At 37.7% G+C, this 25,295-nt stretch overlaps 1 protein-coding gene across 1 annotated transcript in view; it reads left to right on the forward strand.

The window, feature by feature from the left end:
• The first annotated feature begins 18,140 nt into the window (after positions 1 to 18,140).
• DNAJC10 (DnaJ heat shock protein family (Hsp40) member C10) overlaps positions 18,141 to 25,295 on the forward strand; it is a 44,759-nt gene continuing 37,604 nt past the window's right edge. The window contains exons 1-4 of the mRNA XM_049887598.1: positions 18,141 to 18,365; positions 19,802 to 20,151; positions 22,113 to 22,278; positions 23,853 to 23,903. Of these exons, the coding sequence (XP_049743555.1) occupies positions 19,948 to 20,151; positions 22,113 to 22,278; positions 23,853 to 23,903 (421 nt within the window). The 5' untranslated portion in view covers positions 18,141 to 18,365; positions 19,802 to 19,947. The remainder of the gene's footprint in view (positions 18,366 to 19,801; positions 20,152 to 22,112; positions 22,279 to 23,852; positions 23,904 to 25,295) is intronic.

Genomic DNA, 25,295 nt, shown 5'->3' on the forward strand with positions numbered 1-25,295 from the left:
TTTGAAAATTCCATTCTAAGGTAGCACTTATCTCATCTTTGTCTGCATATCCAGTTAACTATCAACTGGCTCATGGAGTCGTCACTCTGCTACTGACTTTTAGAGAACAGCAGCAATTTCCCAGAGTGAAAACAATGACAATAGGACAGAAAAAGAATCATAACAATCCATGTATCATCCAAATCCACTTCGTACCAAATGTAAGTGTAGATATGCCATTTTATAATTAATCTCATGCCATTTCAGATAGATTATTTTACACAGACCCAATATGGCAAATATTATAATTCTGAGTATTTCAGAATGATAACTCTGTAAAAGTGTTCAGCTGAATTTAAGATTTCACGTTCTGACGCATCTTCATCTGAACATATAAGAGCTATTAAAAACTACTCAGAATATGTAAGAGTTATTATCAAAAAGGTATATGATAAGTGTTAGGATACAATTCTCTGCATTCCAAAAATAAACTGACAAAAATAGTTTGGATATGTTCATAATATATATTTTTTCTAGTCAATATACCAAAGAAAAAACCTGTTGCTGTCAAGTAGATTCTGACTCACAGCGACCCTACAGGAAAGAGTAGAACTGCTCCGCAGGGTTCTCAAGGAGCAGCTGGTGGATTCGAACACCACCCTTTTGGTTAGCTGCCAACCTCTTAATCACTGTGCCACCAGGGCCCCAGCCAATATAAACTGCCAAAACTAATAAAATGCATGAGAAAATATAAGCTACATAGACCATTTAAGCTAAAAAATTCTAACTCAAAAAAAAAAAACTCATTATTTTTTACTCTGCTTTGAAGTAGCGACTACAAACCCGTCCAGGAAATCCTCACGTAAATATTCAATTGAAGGACAGAGTTTGCTGAAGAAAGGACCTTTATAATTCTTTAAAAGAGCCAAACCATGTTATTTTTAATTGACCAGATTAAACTTAATGTTAAAAACATGATTTGTTTTTAGAGAGGATGATAGCTAGGTTTTTCATATATATACAGTCATGTGTCGCTTAACGTCCATGATATATTCTACAAAATAGGACATTATGCCATTTGGATGTTGTGCAAACACCATATTATATACAGGCAGTCCCCAGATTACAAATAAGTTCCATTCCTAAATCTGTCTTTAAGTCAAATTTGTATGTAAGTCGGCATAGTCAGGAATAGTCTGTATCTATTGTCAGTTAGTCAAATATTTGTCTTAATATATAATATATAGTGTAACTTTCTATGCATAAACATTAAAGAAACACTTCCAGATACACTAAAACATCTCTAACATAATACAGTAATAATAATGTTTTGATGTGCATCAAAGTAGCACCCGTTTGTTATTACGAACCATTGTATGTACCTCAAATTTTTAATATAATAGGCTTTACAGGGATTGCGTTGTAACTACAGGTTGTACGTAAGCACATAAGTCTACCAGACATTATGGGAGCATGGACATACACGTGGTTGGACGTTGCCCGAACGGACATTATGCAGTGCATGACTGTATGTGTATATATGTTGTTGTTGTTGTGTGCTGTCGAAACCATTCCAATGCGTAGCGACCCCATCCCATGTGTTACAGAGTAGAACTGCCCCATAGAGTTTTCTTGGCTGCAATCTTTACAGAAGCAGACCACTAGGTCTTTTCTCCTGTGAAGTGGCTGGTGGGTTTGAACTGCTGACCTTTCAATTAGCAGCTAAGCACTTAACCACTGCCCCACCAGAGCTAGTTCTCTTTCTCTTTCTTGCTCTCTCTCTCTATGTATATATATAATGTACACAGTGAAACCTGTGAAAGCCAGAATTCGACTGGACTGCCCTGTTTTTCCAGGTCTTGCAAGTTTTCTGCCTTTGACAGGATGCAATCTTATCACTTTTCTATAGCTCTGTATTAGAGGAAAATATTTGAGTGTTCCTTCTCTGACAGGTTTCTGCCTTACATAAGTTCTAGCTTTTGCAGATTTTACTGTATAGAGTTAAATAGAGATATATACACAGATATATATGCATCTATAAAAGATATATGTGTGTATCCAAAAAAAGTAATTTTGTAAAACCTTGACCAACACAAAAGAGACAAATGGTTTGATTTGTTTTAAAAGCCTAATTATACATGTATATACTAGAGAAATAAAATAACTCCACTAGTAATTTTTATTCTTTCTAGTTAACAAAAAGGACATTCTCTGCTTCTGAATATCAAAGTTTTCAGTAAATTGGTTAATGAAATATTTGTATATGAACAATATAATTGTGTGATGCTTATCTCATATTATCATTATTGAAAAAAAATGGTGTAGTTGACCTTTGCTTTAATTATTTCGATGGATTCAGACAACCTTGGAATTAAAATTTGGCTTAACATTTTAATAGCTGGGTCACCTTGCGCAAGTTACATAGCCCCTCAAAAATTCAGTCTCCTCATCTATAAATTGTGAACAATTACAGAGTATGCTATTATTAAAATGCCTGTCAAAACACCAGGAAAGGCCCTCCGTGAACGCTAATCCTCCTCTCTGACTGAATCTCCCCTTCCCTTTCCAGTTGAGACATCTGTGATGAAAGCTTGGACATTCAGAACATTTCCCACCAAGGCTCATGGTAAGCCAAATTACATTAGGTCAGAATAAAACTTCCATATACAGTTCCCTTATGCTTTGTTGCCATTCCTAAAATGCAGCTCTTCAGGACAACCTTCAAGTACCAAGTTTTAGAAAACTGATTAAATTTTTATTAGGAGAAAATTTGGTATTTTACCTGCTACTAAAAAAGTCCTGAGAGAATATTCTTTTGCTATTGGACCATGAAATTTTACTCTTGAGAATCTATCTTCAGGTTAGAAATCTAAAACAGTAAAGGTTTTATGGAGAATGAAACTTACAGCAGCATTTTTATATTAAAAAAAAAAATTTTTTTTTTTTTTTTTTAAGCAAAGGAAAATTTGGAAACAATTGAGGAAACTGGAAATAACTCTAAAGTGGCTGGTTAAATAAATTATGCTAAAGCCATTTGGAGAAATACTATCTACTGTGATCATTAGGTATGTTTATGAAGATAATAACACTGAAATTATTTAGATTATGTCTTTGAGTAGAAAGAGCAGAACAAAAAATGTTTCTCCTGCATCTTTACAGATTTGTAAAAACTAAATGATGCACAGAAAAGTGCCAACAGTAATTATATTTGGACGGTGGACTTAAGAGCTTCCTTTTTTTTTTTTTTTTCTACTCTTTTTTTATGCACTATGCTTATTACAGAAAAAGATTTACTTTTTAAAGCACAGAGACATTTGCATACCGTGAGGACATCACAGGCTCTATCACCAAGGCAAAGGGATAAAACTCCCTGGCTGTGACTTCATTTTCTCGTTCAGGCTGGCCTCAATGTTCATTTCAAGCTGATTTCATCTCTAAATTTATTCATGTGGGAGAACATGAGAACATAGTGCATTCGGCCCTGAGACCTGTAGTTCCTAAGGGATGTCTACAGACACTTGGCAGCACTTGTCAACTAACAGGAGCACCAGGCAGTAAAATATTTGTCATTCTTAAATATAAGGATACTAATGCATATCCGTGGCACAGCTCTTTATCAGTAATAACGGTTGTGTCGTGAGCCCCGTTTGACTCAAATCTTCATGATTGTTCTCTTTTGATCATAACTTATATGGAAAGAGGGATGAATGGCACTATGCAGGACCAAGCCTTCATAAAGGAAACCAGGCTAGGAATTATATTCATTGGGGCAACTAACGTTTCTAGACAAAGAATTATATTAATGATTGTCTACTACCAGGAGACAGTTCACTCTATTCTCTTCCCAGTAAAGAAATGGGTGTAACCAACTGATTGTTTCCGGTTCACAAAAACCAAACCCAAACCCACTGCTGTCAAGTCGATTCTGATTCATAGCAACCTTATAGGCATAGTAGTAGAGCTGCCCCATAGAGTTTCCAAGGAGCCCCTGGCAGGTTCAAACTGCTATGCCACCGGGGTTTCCAAGGTACTGCATTTTGGTAAATACCTCAAATTTCAGCACATTTTCTTACTCTGTGGCAAGGTCTGTAGTTTCTGAAAATTGACCTTATCTGTTCACTGAGGGGATCATAAAGCACTGCTGATTTTAATACACATAATACATTTTACAAGTAACTTTGAAAGCCAAAAATGCAGATTAGTATTTTATATTGCAGGACATAGGAGGTTACCTAGCATATGTCGAATTTGAGATGAGAGTTGCAGGCTCTTTAGAAATACTTCCATTAAGTTAGAATACTGTGATGAGTTACAATTTGCTGCTATAAGAATATTTCTACATAAAGAATGTTGGTTTGTTTGTTGTTGTTCTTTATGTTATCATTTGTTGAATGTTTATTGTACACCAGGCTTTTTTAAAAGCATGGTCTTTTATAAATCTCAAGATAATCCTATTAAGTCAGCAGTATTATTATGATTATTTACCGCTAGGGAAACTGAGGACGAAAAGAGTTTAGCTGATTTACCCAGGGCCAAACAGGCATAGCTAGGATTCAAAACCAGGTCTATTCCCTGTCTCACTCTCCTGCAATCTCTACTCTTATTCACCACATTCCACCTGCTACCAGTGTCACCAAGCTCTGTTTCTCTTCTTGTGGAGACAAGTGGACAAGATCTCCTTCTTTAACTTTCCTTCTTCATGATGTTCTCAAGAGGAAAACCAGTCCTTTCTTTACTTCTGTCACTGTATCACTCTTTTTGATATCAACACATGCACTTTTATAGTAGATCACATTTCCCAAGAACAAAATTCAGTGGCTTACTCTCCTCTTGGCTGCACTCTGAAGACACCTCACTCTTGTTCCTAAAAACAAGGTATGCCAAAGGAATTCTGGGAAACATTCCCATAGAGACCAATGAAATCCACAGAATATATATACTTATTAGTTTTCATTTCAAAAAATATTCCTTTCCTGACACAAATATTAGTCATTTTAAATGTATTTTGTTTCTCTTTTAAACTTGGGCTCAGATGATTAGAATGCTAGATTTGTTCCAAACCACCTATACTCTTTCACCTCTTCTGGTTATACGTGGGCTTCAAAGACATGATAGGGGAGATGAGATTCCAGTCTGTGATCAAAGAACAGAGCTATTCCAGCAAAACCAGCTAAGTGGAACAATGCTAACAAGATAACAATTGCCATTGTAATTATTGTTGAGGTGGCTCCTACATTTTATAGTAGCATTCTAATTAATAATACACAGAAATGAGCTAGATAATTAAATCCAAGGAAGACTCACATATTCTTTAAAATAATATTGTGTTTTCGGTGAAGGCTTATACAGCAGTTAGGTTCCCATTCAACAATTTCTACACAAATTGTTCAGTGACATTGATTCCATTCTCCTCAATGTGTGAGCATTCTCATCATTTCTGTTCTGGCTCTTCTGTTTCCATTAATCTAGTTTCCCTGCCCCCTTACATTCTCATCTTTGTTTTAAAGTAATTGTTGCTCATATAGATGATTTTTTAAAAGAGCACTAGAGCTCTAGATTCACTACAATAAAGAGCCCAATATAGAATTAAAATTTAAATTTTAAGAAAAACTTTAACATGTATATCAGTAATAATTTACTTATATGATTACTGGACACATAATATGCAAAGCACTGTGCTGGTTTTTGTGAAGGATGCAAAGATAATCTTGCACTCTAGTGAGGGAGATGAGAAATGTACACAGAAGATAGTATGTGATGCATATCATAAAATATATGCAATGAATTATTGCAAGGGATCAGAGAAAATAGAAACCCATTGTTCTATTGTTCATAATTATAAAATTCATAATAAAAGATATTTCTGAATACCCAAATCAAACCAAACCCACTGCAGTCAAGTCAATTCTGATTCATAGTGATCCTATAGGACAGAGTACAACTGCCCCAAAAGGTGTCCAAGGCTGTATCTTTGTTGCAGAAGCAGATTGCCACATCTCTCTCCCACAGAGTGGCTGGTGAGTTCAAACTGCTGGCCTTTCGGTTAGCAGCTGAGCACTTAACCACTGTACCACCAGGGCTCCTTATTTCTGAATATGGAAATATAATTGATTTAAATCAGAGCAATTCACTTAAAAGCTATATTTTTAATTATTTAGGTTTATTATATTTATCATATGTCATCTTAATGATTTTTTTTAGTCAAGCTAAATGTTTTATTAACAAGGTAGCTGGTGCTGCACTCTCCCTCCTTGATGTGACTGAGTTAAATTCAAATCTTTTCTGTTAGAAATAAATCACTAAATCAGCGACAGTTAAAACATAGCAGTTTGGACTTGCATGAATTATTCACTGTCTTCCTCCTGATCTTTCAGGCAGGAAAATCACACAAAGTACTTTCTGAAAGAATAACCGTTAGTTTTTAAGACTTCAAGTTATAATAGAGGTGAAAGTACAGTACAAATCAATAGAGAGAAAAGTTAATAATATGATCCTTTTCACCTACTCTAAGTTGGTTGTTAAAGCGGAGATGAACCAACCAAGTTAGTCTAGATAGACTAATGAAAGCAAAATAGAATTTCTTTTTTTTATTTTTTCAGGACACTGGAGGGAAAGAATATCAAGATGTGTATTTCATGTTATGTGACTTTCCATGCTAAAAGATCTCTACTTACAATGTCTGTTTTCAGGGTTGAGAACAGTATAAATTCTGATTCTGATCAAAGAGCTGGAATGATAAGAGAGAAAAAAGAATCCAAAAACAGCTAAGCAGTATCCAACTCCTGGGTTGGGTCACATTTATGCTTCTATCCTACACAAATATATTTATTGAACATCTATTATGGTCCAGATCTCCCCCACTGTAAAATCTAAAGAAGAAATGTTAGGAAGGGAATTGAGAGGAGTCTCCTATTCATGTGGCCCCAGGGCTATCAGGCCTAGCTGGAAATCCCAATTCTACCACTTCCTAGTTCTATGGCCTTGAACAAACCATTTCATTTCTCCAAACCTAGGTTTCCTTGTCCCTAAAGTGGGTCAATTGCACATACCTTCAAAGAAGCTGTGAGGATTAAAAAGACTTAAAGTAGCTAATGTGATGTCTGATATATTCCAGGCAGTCTATAAATGATAAGGCTCTAGCTCTGGCCAGTTCTAGTTGTATTTATTACATAGATATGTGGGTTATAGGACAAATTTTATCAGTTATAAAATCTCAGTTCCTTTTTTTGGCTTTAACTTTTTTTTAGATTCTTTTTTTTTTTTTTTAATAAAACCTCAGTTCTTTTATGCTTACCATTCCTACTCTTATTGCCTCATACCCCTCTAAGTAAATTTTGTTTATTGAGTCACCAAGTTGCCGCAAGCAGTCAGGGCTCTAAAATTCAGGAAACAAGGTAGCTGTTGATCTGGCAATGCCTCTGCAGCTGAGGGGAAAATGTCCTATATGTCATATAAGATGTATAACCTAAAAATGGAGTTGAGGTCTTTAACATGAGAAGGGATTTTAGGTAAAAATTCAAGGAAAACAACTCTTGAGATATAATGGTAAAAGTAAGAAGTTTTCTTGGCAATTAGATTGATCAGTGGTTCTCCAACTCTTTCATCTCAGGATGAATGTAATTTTTATACTTACAAATTATTGAAGGTTCAAGGAGCTTTTGTTTATGTGCATTTTGTCTATTGATGTTTATGACTTTAGAAATTTAAGCTGAAAATTTTTAAATATTTACTAAATTCATTTTAAAATAATAAATATTTACTAAATTCATTTTAAAATAATAAATAGTATAAATATTTATGAAAAATGACTGCATTTTCCAAAACAAAAACTTTAATGAGGAAGATCATTTTACATCTCTGAGACTCTCTTTAATGTCTTACCTTATAAAAGAGGACTGGATTCCCATGTCTGTTTCTGCATTCATTCTACTGTGATATCACACATTACGTAGCCTCTTAAAAACTCCAACGTACAGTTATGAGAGAAAGATAGTGAATAAAGCAATTAACATCTCATTACTATTATTATAAAAAGAATTCTGGCTCTGTAGGCCCTAGCTTAGATTCTTACGGCTGCCATAAAAAAATATATCACAAATTGGATGGCCCTAAGCAACAGAAATTTATTGTCTCATGGTTCTGGAGGTTAGAAGTCCAAATCAGGGTATTGGCGTGTTCTGAGGCCTCTGAGAATGAGGCTGTTTCATGCCTCTCTTCTAGCTTCTGTTGGTTCCTGGCAACTCGTGGAGTTTCTTGACTTGTAGATGCATGTTCAGACAGCTGTCTTTCCTGTGTGCCTCGCTGTACCTGTTTTCCTCTTTTATAAAGACAGCACTCAGATGGGTTTAGGAACTACCCTATTTTGTTATGACTTCATGTTAATCTATCTTAAAATCCTCAAAGATTCAATTTCCAAACAAGGTCATATTCACAGGTGTGGGGGTTAGGATTTCAGTGTATCTTTTTGGACATCACAATTCAATCTATGACACTCTGTCTGTTGGCCCTCCAAAATTCATGTCCTTTCCACTTACAAAATACATTTACCCTCATCCAAGCATAAGGAGTCATTGGGCTGCTAACCAAAAGGTCTGTGGTTCAAATCCACCATCTGCTCTGAGGGAGAAAGATGTGTCAGTCTGCTTCCCTAAAGATTACAGCACTGGTAACCCTATAGGGCTGTTCTACTCTGTTCTCTAGGGTCACTATGAGTCGGAATCAACTCAACAGCACACAGCAATAAAAACAACAATATTCCAGCATCTCCAAAAGTATTAACCCATTCCAGAATCAACCCTAAATCCAAAATCTCATCTTCTAAATCAACTAAATCAGGTATGGATAAAACTCTGAGTGTGGTCCACTCTGGGGCAAAATTTTTTTCTATCTGTGGACCTTTGAAACCTAGAATACAAGTTATCTGCTTCCAAAATACAAGGGTGATACAGCCCTAGGGTAGACATTCCCATTCCAAAAGAGAAATTAGAGGGAAAGAATGGGTCACAGGTCCAAAGCAAGTGCAAAACCCAACAAGGCAAATTCCATCAGATTTCAAGGCTTGAAAATAATCCTCTGTCCTCCAGACCCACCTGGGCAGAGGACCATTCTCCAGGTCCACCAGGTCAGCAGCCCCTCCCCCTCAGCCCTGGGTAGTAGCCCCATCCCCTCAGTCCTAAACCAGCAGCCCATTCTCCTGAACTACCAGGGTGACAGCCCAGCCCCCCACAACCAAAGAGGTGGCCCCACCTTCCGAAGCCTAGGAAGCAGCAGCCCCATCACCCACACCCATGCCAGCAGCCCTGCTGGCCTCTAAGCTGCTCTCAGGATCATCCTTTCCTTTTCTTGAAAGAAAACAGATGTTCTCAACCAAGCAGCTCCATCAACCCATTTCCTACTTGTAGAATTCCAGAGTCAGACACCTTTCTTTTATTTCATTCAGTCTCTGTTCCCTTCAGTCCAAGATGGCAGAATTTCTGCTAAGATGGTTGATTGGATCCATAAGTCACATGCCTAATCTCCTTAGCAAACTATTGTCTAGTCACGCTTGTTCTTCTCTCCAGAAACATGTTTTCTCAAATTTTACAAAATGGACAGGCTGAGATTCCCCACATATTTAAATTCTAGTTCCTTTTTTGCATAGTTCATCCTCAATTTACCTCTTTCCTCTCTAAAAATCTCCTCAGCTAAATATCCAAGTTCATCACTTAAAAGTTCTATTTTCCACCATTCTAACATATTCAGCCAAGTTCTTTGCCAGTTTAGAACAAGGACTGTCTTTCCTCTAGTGTCCAATAATATGTTTATTTTTTTTTAAGGCCTCATCAGAAGCACTTTTAACATCCATAACTCTACCAACAGTCTCTTCAATGCAGCCTAGTCTTTTACTGTCAAATGCCTCAAAATTCTTCCAGCCTCTATCCATTACCTAATTACTAAGCTACTTCTCCCTTCTTAGGTATTTGTTATAGCAGCAACTCACTCTTGGTGTGTTAGTTTCCTAGGGCTGCCACAACAAAATACTACCTACTGGGTGGTTTCAAACGACAGACATTATTATCTCACAGTTCTGGGATCTGACTGTCTAAGATCTGGGTGTCCATTGTGTTGATTCCTTCTGAGATTTTGAGTGAGAATCTGTTCCATTCTTGCACAACAGTTAAACGCTTGATTGCTAACCAAAAAGTTGGTGGTTCGAACCCACCTAGTGGCTCTGCAGGAGAAAAACCTGACAATCTGCTTCTGTAAAGATTACAGCCTAGAAAACCCTATGGGGTAATTCTACGGTGCCACATGGTGTTGCCATGAGACAGAATTGACTCAATGGTACCCAACAACAACAAGCTGCATGCATTCCTAGGCTTGCAGCTGCAGGGATGCATGGCGTCCTTTCTCTGTCTCACTGTGCTTCTTCTTCTCTTTTAATAAGAACTAAGTAGGGTCGCTATGAGTCAGAATTGACTCAGTGGCAATGGGTTTGGTTCTTTTAAAGATGGAATTAATTAAGCACTGAGATTTGGTTAACATCCTGCCTACCCTGATATGACCTCACGTTAACTGATAATCTCATTAAAGACCCTACTTCCAAACAAGTTCACATTTATAGGTACCAAGGGTTAGGACTTCAACACGTCTTTTTGGGGAGACATTATTCAATTCATAACAGAACCCTTAAAAAAGTCTTGGGAGCCCTAACCATACTCCCTGAACCACTGGATTAGATAGATATACATACCTTTGCCCTAATGATTAATTGAAGTATTTGAAGGAATTTTTTTTTTCAACTCAGATATGACTTAGAGAATGTGACAAAGTGCAACCTGTAGTTTTATTGCTTTTGCAACTGTTGATTTAAAAAAAAAAAAAAAAATGCTGCCATAGAGCCAATTCTGACTCATAGTGACCCTATAGGATAGAGTAGAACTGCCCCATAGGATTTCCCAAGGAGCGCCTGGTGGATTCAAACTGCTGACCTAAGCTGATAAAGTAAAATTAAAATTAAGGTCTTAGTGTTTTAAAAGATAGAACAACTTGAAATCTTCCATGTATCCTGGAGGACCAAATATTGGGGACAATAATTTTTCAAACGAATATTTTATATGAAGTGAAGTTTTTGTCACTGGAAAGTCATTTTCTTTCCCAGTGTACTTCGGCAGTTCATGTTGCCTAATTAAAAGTGGCTAGCACCTTTTTTTTTTTTTAGCACCTTTTGCCAGTTCAGTGGCATTTTTATGAACTGAACAAAAACAATGATAGTGGGGACAGGAAGGAAACAGATTGGTGGCAGTATGTTTGCTGCCACCAACTTGATGGCACTCTTTAGTTTTGTAAATAACAAAATGTCTTCCAATCAATTAACATTGCTAATTAATAAAAGAAAGGGCATTGAAGAGAACACACGCACAAAAGTAGATTAGGTCTTCAGGATATAAATTAATCTTGACAAGGGCTAATTCTTCAAAGGAGAAATTTGTGACAATAGAATTAAATAGTTATACTTAACTATAGAAAATATTGTTAACTTCATTATTATGCTATAAAACGCTCTTAAAAATGGAGTAACTGTATTAAAGAATTCACTACTAATGACAGGGAACATGTTAGACTTTGTGGTGCGTGAGACTACAGAACTGTTTAATATCAAGTTATTGTTGAAAAGTCTATTTTAGGAATTACAGTCTTTCAAGGGAGAACAAAATAGAAGCCTACAATAAAATGTGAGAAGCTGGCTGTGAGGTATGATAAGGAGCCCTTATCAGGTCAGACACTTGTATCTAGAGAAAAAGGCCTCAAAGACCTTTCAGTGTCTACTCTCTTCCTTGAAATCACATTCTCTCATTTAGGTCCAGAATGTTTGCCTTGTTTATTTAGCATCTCCATTCAACATTAAGTAGGGCTTTCTGCATACTAGTACATAACGAAATTTATAGCATTTTTACTTAATTTTAGCTTTGATTATATTAAGTTTAGACAAAATAGATACCCAGTTTTTTTTTTCTGTTTGATGTTTTAAAATGTTGAGGAGGGAAAAGGAATAGTCTCTGAAAGCAGCATTTAGTAAATAAATTACTTCAGGAGTAAAATATATTCACCAAGAAGGAGGGACCTATATAACTTAGAGCTGGTTAGAATGAGTAATACAGTTCAAGGTGGCCAATGTAAAACTTTCTGATTGAAACAGGCAATCACAAAAGCAACAAGCTTTTTTAAATGTCCCACCCATGTTTGTTCTTTGTTTTCTTGCTCTGGCCACAAATTTTTACAAAGCCATGCGGCTGCTAAAGCAAACAGAAGTTGTAAAACACAAATAGTTGTTCTCTCTTACCCAGAAGGAGTCTGGTTAATGAAAGAGAATCAATTATGTGTTAGCAGTATGAGAAAGCCTAGGCCCTCAGAGCATTCAGATTTGATACTGATAGTAACAAACAATATCAAAGAGTAAGCACTGATTTAAATGAGTCCCCGTGTTCATAGTAGCAGAGGTAAGAGAAAATTTAGGTATCTCTCTAAAGCAGAATGAGGCAGCCCAAAGGAGCTCAGCACTATATGCAAGCATAAGAAAACACCAAAAAATTTAAAAAATCCCAAGAATTCCATGTTTAAAGATCTATTTCCTGGAACTACTATTGGTACCAATTTCTGTATTAGAAATTCAGGAGACAAAAACAACACCAGTTATGTTATCAAAGAGAATTTAAATAAAGAATTGTTAATTAAGTATTAAAAAACTGAAGAAGCAAAAACACAAAATTATTAAAGAAGCATCAACTGCAAGAAGCAGCAATGAATCCTAGGGGAGAAGGAACAAAGGGAAAGTGTTGAAACTAAAAGTTTGGAGGAAGACTTCTAGCCAAGATGGAGTAACAGGGACAGGATTTACCCTCCCACATGAAACACCCAAAAAATACATGACAAAATTGTTTTCAGGACACTGGACATCAATCAATGAAGGACAGTGACTGCTAAGAAACAGGAAACAAATAGATGCAAAGTCATCAAGAGGACGTACCAATCCTAACCATTTACGTACCTTATAACAGAGCTTCAAAATACAAGCAAAAACTGATAGAACTAAAAGAAGAAATAGTCAAATTCACAACTCATGTCACAGATTTCAATACTTTTCTCTCAAAAATTGATAGAACAAATAAAGAGAAAATCCATAAGGATATAGATTTGAACAACACTGTCAATCGGATTGACCTAATCAACATTTATAGATTCTCCAACCTACAGCAACAGAATACATGTTCTATTCAAGGGCAAATGGAATATTGACCAAGACAGATGATACTCTAGGCCATAACACAGGTCTCAATATGTTAAAAAGGATTGAAGTCATATTAAGTATATTCTATGACCGCAATGGAATTAATCAGAAACCAATAACAAAAAGACCTATAGAAAATCCCCACATATTTAGAAACTGAATAACACACTTCTAAATAATTCATTAGTCAAAAAAATAATCCAAAGGAAAATTAGAAAGTATTTTGGACTGAAGAAAAATGAAACACATATCAAAATTTGGGGGATGTTGCTAACGCCGTACTTGGGGGGAATTTATAGCACAAAATGCCTATATGAGAAAAAAAAAAGGTCTCAAATCAATTACCTCAGCCTCCACCTTAATAAGTGACAAAAAGAAGGGCAAATTAAACCCAAAATAAGTAAAATATAATGAAATTGTAAAGATCAGAAAGGACATTAATGAAATAGAAAACTGAAAACCAATGGAGAAATATCAACGAAACAAAAAATGTGTTTTAAGAACATGAGTAAGATTGATAAACCCCTAAGCACACCAACTGGGAAAAAAGGAGAAAAAACACAGATTAGCAGTATCAGGAATGAGAAAGGTGACATCTTACAGATTTTGCAGTTACTAAAAAGAATAGTAAGAAAATATTATGAACAATATCAGTTGATTTAAAAATTTAGAAGAAATGAACAAATTTCTTTAAAGACACAAACTAGTAAAGCTCACTCAAAAATAAACAGTATTTAAAGTTGTAACTAGTGCAATAAAGTAAGAAACGGAAATAAATGGCATACAGATCAGAAAGGGAAGAAATAAAACTCTATTTACAGATGACTTGGTAGTCTATGTAGAAAAACTCGAGGGATCTATAAAAACACTCCTAGAACTATCAATGAGTTCAGCAAGGTTACAAGATACACAATCAACATATAAAAAGCAATTGTATTTCTATATACTAGCAATGAACATGCAGAAACTGAAATTAAAAATACAATACTATTTTAAACCAAAACCTTTGTTATCAAGTTGACTCCAACTCATAGTGACCCTACAAAACAGAGCTGAGCTGCCCCACAGGGTTTCCAAGGAGCAGCTGGTGGATTTGAACTGCTGACCTTTTGGTTATCAGCCAAGCTCTTAACCACTGTGCCACCAGGGCTCCACAATACTATTTACAACCATTCAAAAAAAATGTAGGTATAAATCTAACAAAAGTTGTACCAGACTTATATGCTAACAACTACAGAATACTGATCAAATAAATCAAAGAAAAATCTAAATAAATGGAGAGGTACAATGTTCACGGACTAGAAGACTCACCATAGTAAACATGTCAATTCTGCATGAAATTATATATAGTTTTAACACAATTCCTACTGAGACAGTGAGACAGGACTAGGCTGGAGCAGGGCTGGTTGGGCCCTCCCCCCTAGCACCCACCCCACACATAGGGGCCGGGAAAAAGGCAAGCAGGACAGAGAGTGGAATAAACAGCCTGGTATAACCCACCTCCTGGAGAGTAGAATAGAACACACAGGGCCTGTGGGGCAAACTATTCCAGTTGAGGGGTAGTGTGAACTGAAATGTTCCAAGATGTTGCAAATAAACTTAATATAGTTCTTGCAGGACTCCACAGGTACAGAACATGTGCAAAAGAAGTAAAAGCGACCACTGTTTGTCCTTCCCGAGACCACCAAAGGGGTGATGTAACAAAGGGCACCAGTGTGCCAATGTCACATCCCATGAGTTTTGTCAAGGGGAACCAAAGGACTTCCATCTTGAAGAAATCCTACATGCACACCTGCATTTGCATAACCCTACCCCATCTCAGAGATCTCCACTCTTCCCCGCCCCAGAACCTCATAAATAAGCATCAAAACCTCTCCTCCCCTTCTTGTTGAAACACTTAAATACTTGGCTCATAGGCAAATCAGTGAGACAGTCTTTCTGAAGGTTTTAGCCCTTACTGTCTCCTTTTGCTAGCTGCTAGCAAAATAAATTTGCTTGTGTAATTCCAGGCTGCCTCAATAGTCTTATTGGGTGGCATGAATCTGGTTGGGTTCAACCAAGGAAGGGGCTCTCAGTAACACTATCAAATTCCCAGCAAGGTTTGTTTGTTTACATAGATACAAGTTAATTCTTTGAATTTATACAGAAAGGTAAAATAACTAGATTAGCTAAAAATATATTTAATAACAACCGTGTGCTAGGCATAGCTGGGGAGACAATAGTAACTAAAACAAAAATCTATGTCTTCATGGAGCTTACATTCTTGACAGGAGAAATCCCCACGATTTTATGCTTGGTCCAAAACAAAACAAAGCAACCCAAACTCAATGCGATCAAGTGGATTCCAGCTTATGGTGACCCCATGTGTTACACAGTAAAACTGAGTCCCTAGCCAAGGGTTGTCTTGGCTGGAATCTTTATGGAAACAGATCGTCAGGCCTTTCTCCCATGCCCTGGGTGAGTTCTAACCTCCAACCTTCCAGTTAGCAGCTAAGTGCAAACTGTTCAAACACCCCAGGACCTCTATACTTGGTCCACAGCTCTTATTTTGCTTACTTTCTCAGATCTCATTCATTCTCAAGGGTTCAACTATTCACGGATTAGCTGACGATCCCCTAATTTTTTCTCCAGTTTAGATATCTCCCATGAGGTTTATGGAACACACATTTGGACATAATTTAGGGACCTTGAACTTATGTTCAAATCACCACTCTTCAACTTTTCCCTAAACAAGTCCTCATTCAGCGGGGGGTACTAAGTCACCCAAACCAGAAGTTAAGCTTAAATCCTTCCTCTCCTTTCTTTCGTATCCAACCAATCACTATTTCTTGCCAATTTTACTCTACTTAACAGTCTTCTAACTGTTCTCCCTTTCTCCAATCTTGTCCCCTTTGAATTCTCTCTCCAGAGAGTGCCAGAATAAAATAAATCTGATCATCTCAGTCCCTTACTTAAAGGTTTAAATAGCTTCCCCATCACCTAAAAGATAAACTGCATGTCTTTATCATGGTATAAAAACTATCTATAATCCAGCCCCTGCTAAATTTTCTATTTTATTCTCTTTCTTTTCACTTCACTCTAAGGATTCTGTGGGTCCACAATAACATCAAACTCTGGAGCCAGGCTGCCTAGGTGTGAATTCCAGATCTGTCACATACAGTGCCTCAGTTTCCTCAACTGTGAAATGGGTATAATAATACCACTACTTCAAAAGACTATTTGGAGGATTCAGTTTATACATGCAAAAAGTGTGCTTAGACCAGTTGCTGGCACATATTAACCACAATTACGTCAGGCTGCTTCTAACATTTCTGCCTTTCTTCTTGCTACTTCATCTTCTCTCCTGCTATATATTAGTTTAGCCATGGATCCTATATAGTCATCAATTTCTCATAAACTGACGTTTACTACCCATGGGGGGGGGGGAAACAAACCCGTTGCCCACGAGTCCAGTCCGACTCCCAGCAACCTACAGGACAGAGTCGAACTGCTCTATAGGGTTTCTAAGGAGCAGCTGGTGGATTCTAACTGTCGACCTGTTGGTTAGCAGCCAAGCTCTTAACCACTGCACCACCAGGGCTCCACTATCCATGAAGATGTTACCAATTGTAATTTATTTTATGTTAGGATTGGTGCTGGGGCGCGTTAACCAGTAAGCGAGGTATGCATGGGCTGATTTGAGTTTACTTACTAATCTGTAGTGCACAATTTCATCTGTTTTTCACCATATCACAGATTAGTAAATAAACACAAGTAATCCCTGTATGTACCTTGCTTATTGGGTAATCCACCCCTGGATTGGTATATAAGCAGGCATTCTCTTCATCATGATTTGTTCTCTTTTGGTGACTGCAAATGTAGCTACTTCAATTACTCTAGTTATATTGCTGCAGCTCTGTACCGTATCTTTGAGATGTAAAGGTGAGGAAGTGAGAAGAGTTTGGGTAAGTCCCCAGTTTCTACTTTGCATTTCAGGGAAGCCAGGAAATACTCAAGGATGCTCAATAAATGTCTGTTGATACACCAAACTAAAACCAAACCCATTGCCATTGAGTCAATTCAGGCTCAGCGGCCCTATAGGATAGCATAGAACTGCCCCATGAACTGCTGATCTTTTGGTTAGCAGCCAAGACCTTAGACACTATGCCACCAGGGCTCCACCCCATAGGGTTTCCTTAGGGAAGCATACTGCCACATCTTTCTCCCGCCGAGGGGCTGGTGGTTTGGAACCACCGACCTTTATGTTAGCAGCCAATTCTTTAAACACTGGGCCACCAGAGCTCCTTGTTGATACACCAAACCTGCTGCCATCGAGTCGCACGCACTGGTAAATATTTTAATTTCTCCAAAGGTTCCTACTGCTTTTGCAGTCCTCTAAGTTGACAGTGCAATCAAGGCCACTTCAGTCAAGCTTCCCCTTTTCCGCAAAATTTCTCCTTGCAGCCTCCCACACCAATCAACTAGGCAAATCCTCTATAGAGTTGTAACCCGTTTTGCCTTTAAGAACAGGGTCGCCGGGAACTCGTTTGCCAAAACCCGTCGTCCGGGTTTCCCGTCACCATGGCAACAAGACCAGGAAGGGGCGGGCTTCACAGCTCTCCATCCCTCCTGTGGCGCCGGCCGCAAAGGAGGAGGGCGCGGGCTCCGCAGTTACAGCGACCCAGGTCCGGGTTGGAGCCGGACCCGGAGCCAGTGCCGGATCCCGCGCAGACGGCCACGTCAACCTAACCCTACACTTGCTGGCTCCCGCGCAGACGGCCACGTCAACCTAACCCTACACTCCCCTCCCCCCCGCCCCTGCGTCCACCAGGCCGAGGGCCGATCCTCCCAACCCGAGTCCGGCACGCCTTTCCCACAATGCCCCGCACCAGGCCCCGCCCCGGCCCCGCCCCGGCCCCGCTGTGCAGACCGGCGCGCTAGGAGCCAGCGGGAACTCGCCGTACGCTCGTCGCTGCGCTCCCTGTGCGGCTCGTCCTCCCACATCCCGAGCGCAGCGGCCCACCGGCCGAGAGTACGTGCTTCTCTCCCTCACGCAGTACCTGGGCTCGGCCGGGCAGGGCCCACCGCCTTGGATTGAGGATGGGGGAGTAGCTGCAGGAGGCGACCCTGCAACACCAAGGTGGGCATGGGTGGGCAGCCGGGGCTCTGGCGGAACCAGCGGCATCCTCGGCCCTCTGGCAAAGGAGGGGCGAAATAAATGCCTGCGCCTGAACCTCCAGCCCTTCTCACCTCCTGCGGCTACTTAATTTTGTTCTCGCTCCCCATCTTACTTCTCCAAATTGTCTACACCACCCTTTCTCTGCCCAGCGGTTCCCTGCTTTTTGCTCCGATTTCTCACTTTAACCTCACTTACTCAAGCTCCCTTCCTTAATCCGACCTGAGACCGCAGACAACAGCAACATTTGAAAGTTTCGTTCCTCATCTCTTTTCCTTCTCTCCGCATCCCGTCCAGGAGTGGTGGCAGCGTGAGGGCATCCACACTGCATTTACCTGCGGTTTCCACCTGTCCCGCAGTTCTGCACGGGGTTGTCCCTCCACACCCCCGCTGACTGAGAGCAATCCCTAGGCAAGGAACATAAGTTATTCCAAAATGGTGATTGAGAATTTTTGTTTCTCCTTATTGTTTTTGAGTCTCGATATTTATTAATTTCTGTCAGTATATCTTAAAAAAGGTATGTGTTTGGGGGCTCAAATGAAAGGATTAGAATGAGCTGAAGACCTTTCCCAGGTAAGGAGAAAAATTTTAGGATTAAAGTTGTACACTAGAGGAAAGGAGAAACTGAGGATAGTAGGAAGATGAGATTTTTCAAAGCGCTAAGATTTTTACAACCAAGGTATACAAGTTTAAATGTGATATGATGGAGATTCTTTTTACATAGGTGAGCCTGTCTGACTCTCTTCTCCTGTTTCTGTTTTCCTGTTTCTATTAATACCTGACAAACTTTGCAATAAAATTGCACTGTTAACATGCAGTTCTTACTCTATCGTTTTAATAAAATGCTCTTTAGTTACACTTTCCGAGAAAAAAAGAAAATGGCCTTCCATGTAAGTTATTTTCTTATAATTCAGTGCCGTTTTTGGAAGGGTTACATGAAAAGTACAGCCCTTTGGAAAATCTTACACTCTGTGCTGCCTCTTGATACCCCAAAAGGACGTTTCCTACAAGTAAAACTGATTAAAATGAAAACTGGACAGCCTTAAAGGGGTAAAGAAATAGCCCAAAAGGAAGGATATTATACCAAAGGACTACCCTTAAGCTGAGTAGAAGGAAGGAAACCCTTGTGTTCCGGTGTTGATCAGGGGCTTTTTCTGGTTGTGTAAGTTTTGTTTTTATTTTAAATGTTCTGGCTAGCTACAACCACTCACTACCTTTTTCTGCTATCTTGGGTGCTTTCACAAATCTAGCTGCCTGGAAGCAGTGAGGCATAGAGCCTGAGACACCCTGACTTGACATTTCATGGAGAGTGTTTTACTGACCACGTTGTTTGATAAACAAATTGTGTTTTTGCTGTTTTGTTTGAAATGTATTTTAATTGTCTGGTTTCCTCTCTTTAGATTAATGTTTTTGGAGACAGTTTTGTGATGTTTGATTCACCCTTGGAGTAATGAGAACAGAAGTGCTCAAACTTGCATACTCTGTCAACTGGAACCAGCAGTGTGTCTTAATAGTCACTTAAATCAGAACTTGTATAAGAAGAAGAATGGGTGTCTGGTTAAATAAAGGTGACTGTGTCGGAGACTTGAAAAAGATCGTTCTCTGTTTTTTAATAGTGTACATGGCCATTTTAGTGGGCACAGATCAAGATTTTTACAGTTTACTAGGAGTATCCAAAACTGCAAGCAGTAGAGAAATAAGACAAGCTTTCAAAAAGTTGGCATTAAAGTTACATCCTGATAAAAACCCGGTAGGTAACAATTTCTTTTTTAAGCATATCTGATTAATGTATTTTAGCAAGTTTTGATGTGTATTTAAATTTTTTTAAATTAGTGATTCAAAATCCTTAAGAACAATCACAAGTGAAAATCATAATTCAACTGCTATGCTAAAAAACAGAAAGAGCACAAAGTTCTGGTTTAGAACAATGTGAAGGAATGTCAGTACCAAAAATACAATTCTCTCTTAATTCGTAAGCTCATTGCCAAAAGTTCTATTAAGGGTAATAATCCCAAAACAGAAACAGTAATGTCTGTGAAGCAGTTGACGTAGTTTACTTAGTAGTTACAAGTAGATTAAGATCAAGCATCCTAGAGCAGTAATAGAAAAATTTTCTTTTAGAACTTAGAGGATATGCCTTGCTAAAATGGCAGTGATGGCTAATACTAGCATGCTTGTATTTTTGCTGTTTTCTCCCATGCACGAGTCCACAGACCAGAGTTAGAAAGTATTACAAACTAAAACTTGAGTGTAGCCAAGATATAGTGAGTTGTAAATATGTATTCAATACTCTAATCTTTCAAAAGTGAATTTGTTTTCATTTTTATGGTATTTTTATAATTTATTAGTTTTTTCTTAATGAGTTTTGATGTTCATCATTAGCAAGGAGGAAGACATGGTTGTGTTAAAGTTTTTATTTTCTAGTTAGGATTGTTTAAATAGGATTCTTTTATTTGATTCCATAAAGCTGAGCAACAGAAACAATTTTTCTTTAAAAGCTTTGCTAGCTGGTAACTTTCCCTCAGACCTACAGTGTTATATTTAGGGTTTCATTTTTTCCAGATTTTCTTTAAAATTTCAGAATGTGATTTTTCTTTTAAGTTGCCATATGAAAACCCTAAGACCTTCCTTATCCAAGCCCAAGCCCATTGCTATTGGGTTGATTCCGACTCATAACCACCGTATAAACCAAAGAACCGAACCTGTTGCCGTCAAGTTGATTCTGAGTCGTAGCAACCCTATAGGACAGGACAGAATAAAACTGCCTCATAGGATTTCCAAGGCTGCGAATCTTGACAGAAGCAGACTGGCAGGTCTTTCTTCCATGGAGCGTCTTGTACAAACCGCTAGCCTTTCAGTTAGCAGCTGAGCGCTTAACCACTGTACCACCAGAGCTCCTTTCCTTATCTGAGTATTATTTAAATGAAAGCATCTTTCAAGAAACCAATTTAAAAAAACCCACTGCTTTCAAGTGGATATAGACTCATTTCACGTAACAAATGAACATTTCCAACTAGTTTTGAATTGTTCCTGTGATGTTAGTTCTTATTTAATTATTTGATGGAGTGGGGCACATACCTTTACTTAGTTAACACTTTGATTTTGCCTCAAATAGAAAAAGAGCCTACAAATCTGTTTCTTTGAAAATGTCTTAGGAGTAAAGAAACAACATTTACAAAACTAAGGATTTAAAAGTTTTTATTAATCAGTTTTTTCTCAGATACATCTCTTGGAATGACTTAATTGTATGATCATATCTATCAACCTTTTGAAGAGTCAGTTCTTATTTTCCTGTTACTTTCTTTTTCTTTTGAAAACTGTAGTTTCTTTGAAAATAGTTCTTCTTATTTTAATGCATGATGATCCATTTTATATTGTTCTGTTCCTCCTATTTGGTATCTACCTGTTGTCATCATGAAGTCTTGCTCATGGCAACCCCGTGTGCTACAGAGTAGAATTGCTCCCTAGGGCTTTTTTGGGTGTAATCTTTATGGCAGCAGATCACCAGGCCTTTTTTCCTTGGCACAAGTAGGTGAGTTCAAACTACCAACCTTTAGGTTTGCAGTTGAACACAAACCATTTGTCATGCCTAGGGACCTTACCTGGTGTCTAGTTTCCAGAAATCTCAGAATTTAATTAAATATACATTTAGGTTCTGAAGAGACTTGGGTTGTGTATTTGAAACAACTGTTATAATTTTTTTTTTAATAGAATAATCCAAGTGCACATGGTGATTTTTTAAAAATAAATAGAGCATATGAAGTACTCAAAGATGAAGATTTACGGAAAAAATATGACAAATATGGAGAAAAAGGACTTGCAGATAATCAACAAGGAGGCCAGTATGAAAGCTGGAACTATTATCGTTACGATTTTGGTAAGATGATATGATTGTTATTTAGGAAATTTGTTTATTTTTTAATCAGAGTGAGTTTAGAAAAGTTAATTTTGTTTCACCATTTAGCTTATGTAGTTAATAAAATCAACTCGACTTTCCCTTTAATATACCATGGGAGTGGAATACAAAAGGAAAGTAAGTCTGTATATAGATATTATCTGTATAGATATGAAGGTGTGTCAATCATAATCTTATTTAAAAATTTTAAAATAGCGATTGCTGTTCAACTAAAAAAAAACTGCTTTAGATGTTAAATATCAAAGCCTTTTTTTTTTTTTAAGACAGTCACATTTTCTAAGCTTTAACAGTGATCTCTTCAGTAGAAATGCTATTCTCGTACAGAATCTTTATTAGTAATGGTTTAAGTTGGTGCCAGGAATAAGAAAGAAATCAGGCAAAAGCAGAGGTAGGACACAGAAAGACCAAGGGAATGTGGAGGTAAACGTGGGTGTCTAGGCAGGAGGGGGCATACCAATAGCAGTGTTGCTCCTAATCATTATTAATCAGCCTCAAAAGCAAGCTAAGCATTGAAGCATAGTTTTAGATTTGACTGAATTTAAAAAATTTGTATCTGGAGGTTTCGTTTCTCAGGACTGTCTCTTCAAAGTATTTTCAGGTCAGTATAGTGCGATAGTCTATTTCAGGAGTTGGCAAACTACATCTCACAGGTCATATCCAGCCTGTTTTGATTTAAAAAAAGAAAAAAAACTTACTGGAACACAGCTGCGCTTATTTGTGTATGTATTGTCTGTAACGCCTCTTGAACTACAAGGGCAGAGTTGAGTAGTTGCCACAGAGACCGTATGTCCTGCAAAGCTTCAGATATTTCCCCTCTGGCCTCTACAGAAAAAGTTTGCTGACCCTGGTATATAGCCATCATTAATGTTGCTTGCAAGGTTTATATGATAATGAAGAATTTTCTCATGTTGTTAATTATTGTGATAAATAAAATTCATATTTTCATATTTATAAGTTTGTCTCTACTGCTGCAAATATTTGAATTGTACGATTTTTAGTAATAGAAAATATTTTTAAGTGATACCACTTGGAAAAACCCATATAAACTGAAAACCAAATGAAGTCTATGGTGTAAACAGTATGGAACCAATGTCAATTTCCTGGTTTTGATATTGGACCACAGCTACTCTAACGTCATCAGTAGAGGAAGCTATGTGAAAGGTACACAGAAGACTACTTTTTTTGCAACTTCCTGTGAGCCTATAATTATTTCAACATAATAAGTTTAAAATATATATAATAGAAATTTTCTTTGGAGATGAAACTAGGTGAATGCTATGATACCACCCATCCCCTTTCACCTGTGACAGTCCGTATCAGGAAGCTAATATTATATGTTTAGATTGTTCTTCAAATATATCACCAAAGGTATTGTTTACCCTTGGCTTTTCTCTTAGCAATTTGTTGCATATTCTTCAAGTTTGAGATTTAGTATAGTAATCTAATTTTTGAATGATTAAGAGTCAAGGGTGAGCAATCTGTTTTTATGTGAATCTTGGACTGATATTAAAGTTTTTATGTGCTTTTTAAATTAGGTATTTATGATGATGATCCTGAAATCATAACGCTGGATAGAAGAGAATTTGGTAAGTTTGGGGCATATGATTTTCTAAGATTAGTACAAGTCCAATCTCTTTTCTAAAACTTCTGGGAACAAATGTATTCAATACTCAAAGTTTTTTTTAGATTTTAGAAAGGTAATATGGTATAATGGAGTCCTTGGGTGGTGCAAATGGTTAGTGTGCTCAGCTGCAAAAAAAATGTTGGAAGTTTGAGTCCACCCAGAGATGCCACAGAAGAAAAACAATCTACCCCTGAAAAATCAGCCATTGAAAACTCTATGGAGCAGAGTTCTGCTCTGGTACACATAGAGTCTCCATGAGTCAGAATCGACAGCAACTGATTTTTAGTATAGTATATATTGTATATTAAATAACACTTCTAGCAGAATCTGAAGCAGCGTACTATGATAAAGACATCAATATTTCTGCAGTGAAATGCATTTTTAAGTACGTATATTAAATAAGAAAGGAAAATACAACGTATAGACTCATTTCAGGTCAGGTTTAGGTGCCAGGTGAGCTTGCTGCAAACTTATTTACAAAAAAAGTTAATTTCAGAATTTTGGGTAAGTATGTGGTTATTTTAGAAGCAGATTTAATTTGACCTATGATTGGTGTGAAAAATAACGCTCTACTGTAAAAATATAGTTTTACTGTATTTTCCATTGCATTTTAGAAAATTATAAATATTGAATTAGGTTCTTATACTTTCAAACTTTGTACAGCTATAATTAAAAACAACAGTATCCTGAAGTTTTCTTGAAAAAGGCAGGGAAAGATGGCAAGCGTGGGTAGTAGCATTAGTTTATACTTAGTTAAATGGCACATTAGCCTCTCTGCTGTGCGTTACCATTTCTCTATTTGTTTCTATTAGTTTTTGGTTATGTAGTCTTGTCTGTTTGTATAACTTACAGATAAACTACTTCAAGGTTTTATATGTTCTCCTTCTCTAGAGAGGTGTTACGTTTTCCAGCTGGGTCACTGTCAATCTCAGGTCAGCTTTATCCATATGGGGAATGAAATTGTTCAGAAGCTGAGCTTTAGGCCTTGAGAGGGCTGGTCACTGTCCAGTTCAGCTTTATTTATAGGACCCTTCCTTAGATTTTTTCCTTAGATATGCTCTCAACTCATTTTTGGTCCTCATGAGGTCCCTGAGTGGCATGCATGGTTAAGTGCTTGACTTTTAGCCAGAAGATTGGTGATTTGAAACTCCCTTCTTCCCGCGCCCCCACTCCCCACCCCCCGCCAAGCACCTTGGAAGACAAGCTTGGCAATTTGCTTCCAGAAGGTCACAGCCTTGAAAACCCTATGAAGCAGTTCTGCTCTCCACACATGGGGTCTCATGAATCAGAATTGACTCCATGGCAACTGACAACAATAGCAGCCTTATGAATCTCTAGAAAGCTCTGCTCAGCT

Source organism: Elephas maximus, chromosome 6 (genome assembly GCF_024166365.1).
Source record: "Elephas maximus indicus isolate mEleMax1 chromosome 6, mEleMax1 primary haplotype, whole genome shotgun sequence".
In the NCBI taxonomy this organism is placed as follows: domain Eukaryota; kingdom Metazoa; phylum Chordata; class Mammalia; order Proboscidea; family Elephantidae; genus Elephas; species Elephas maximus.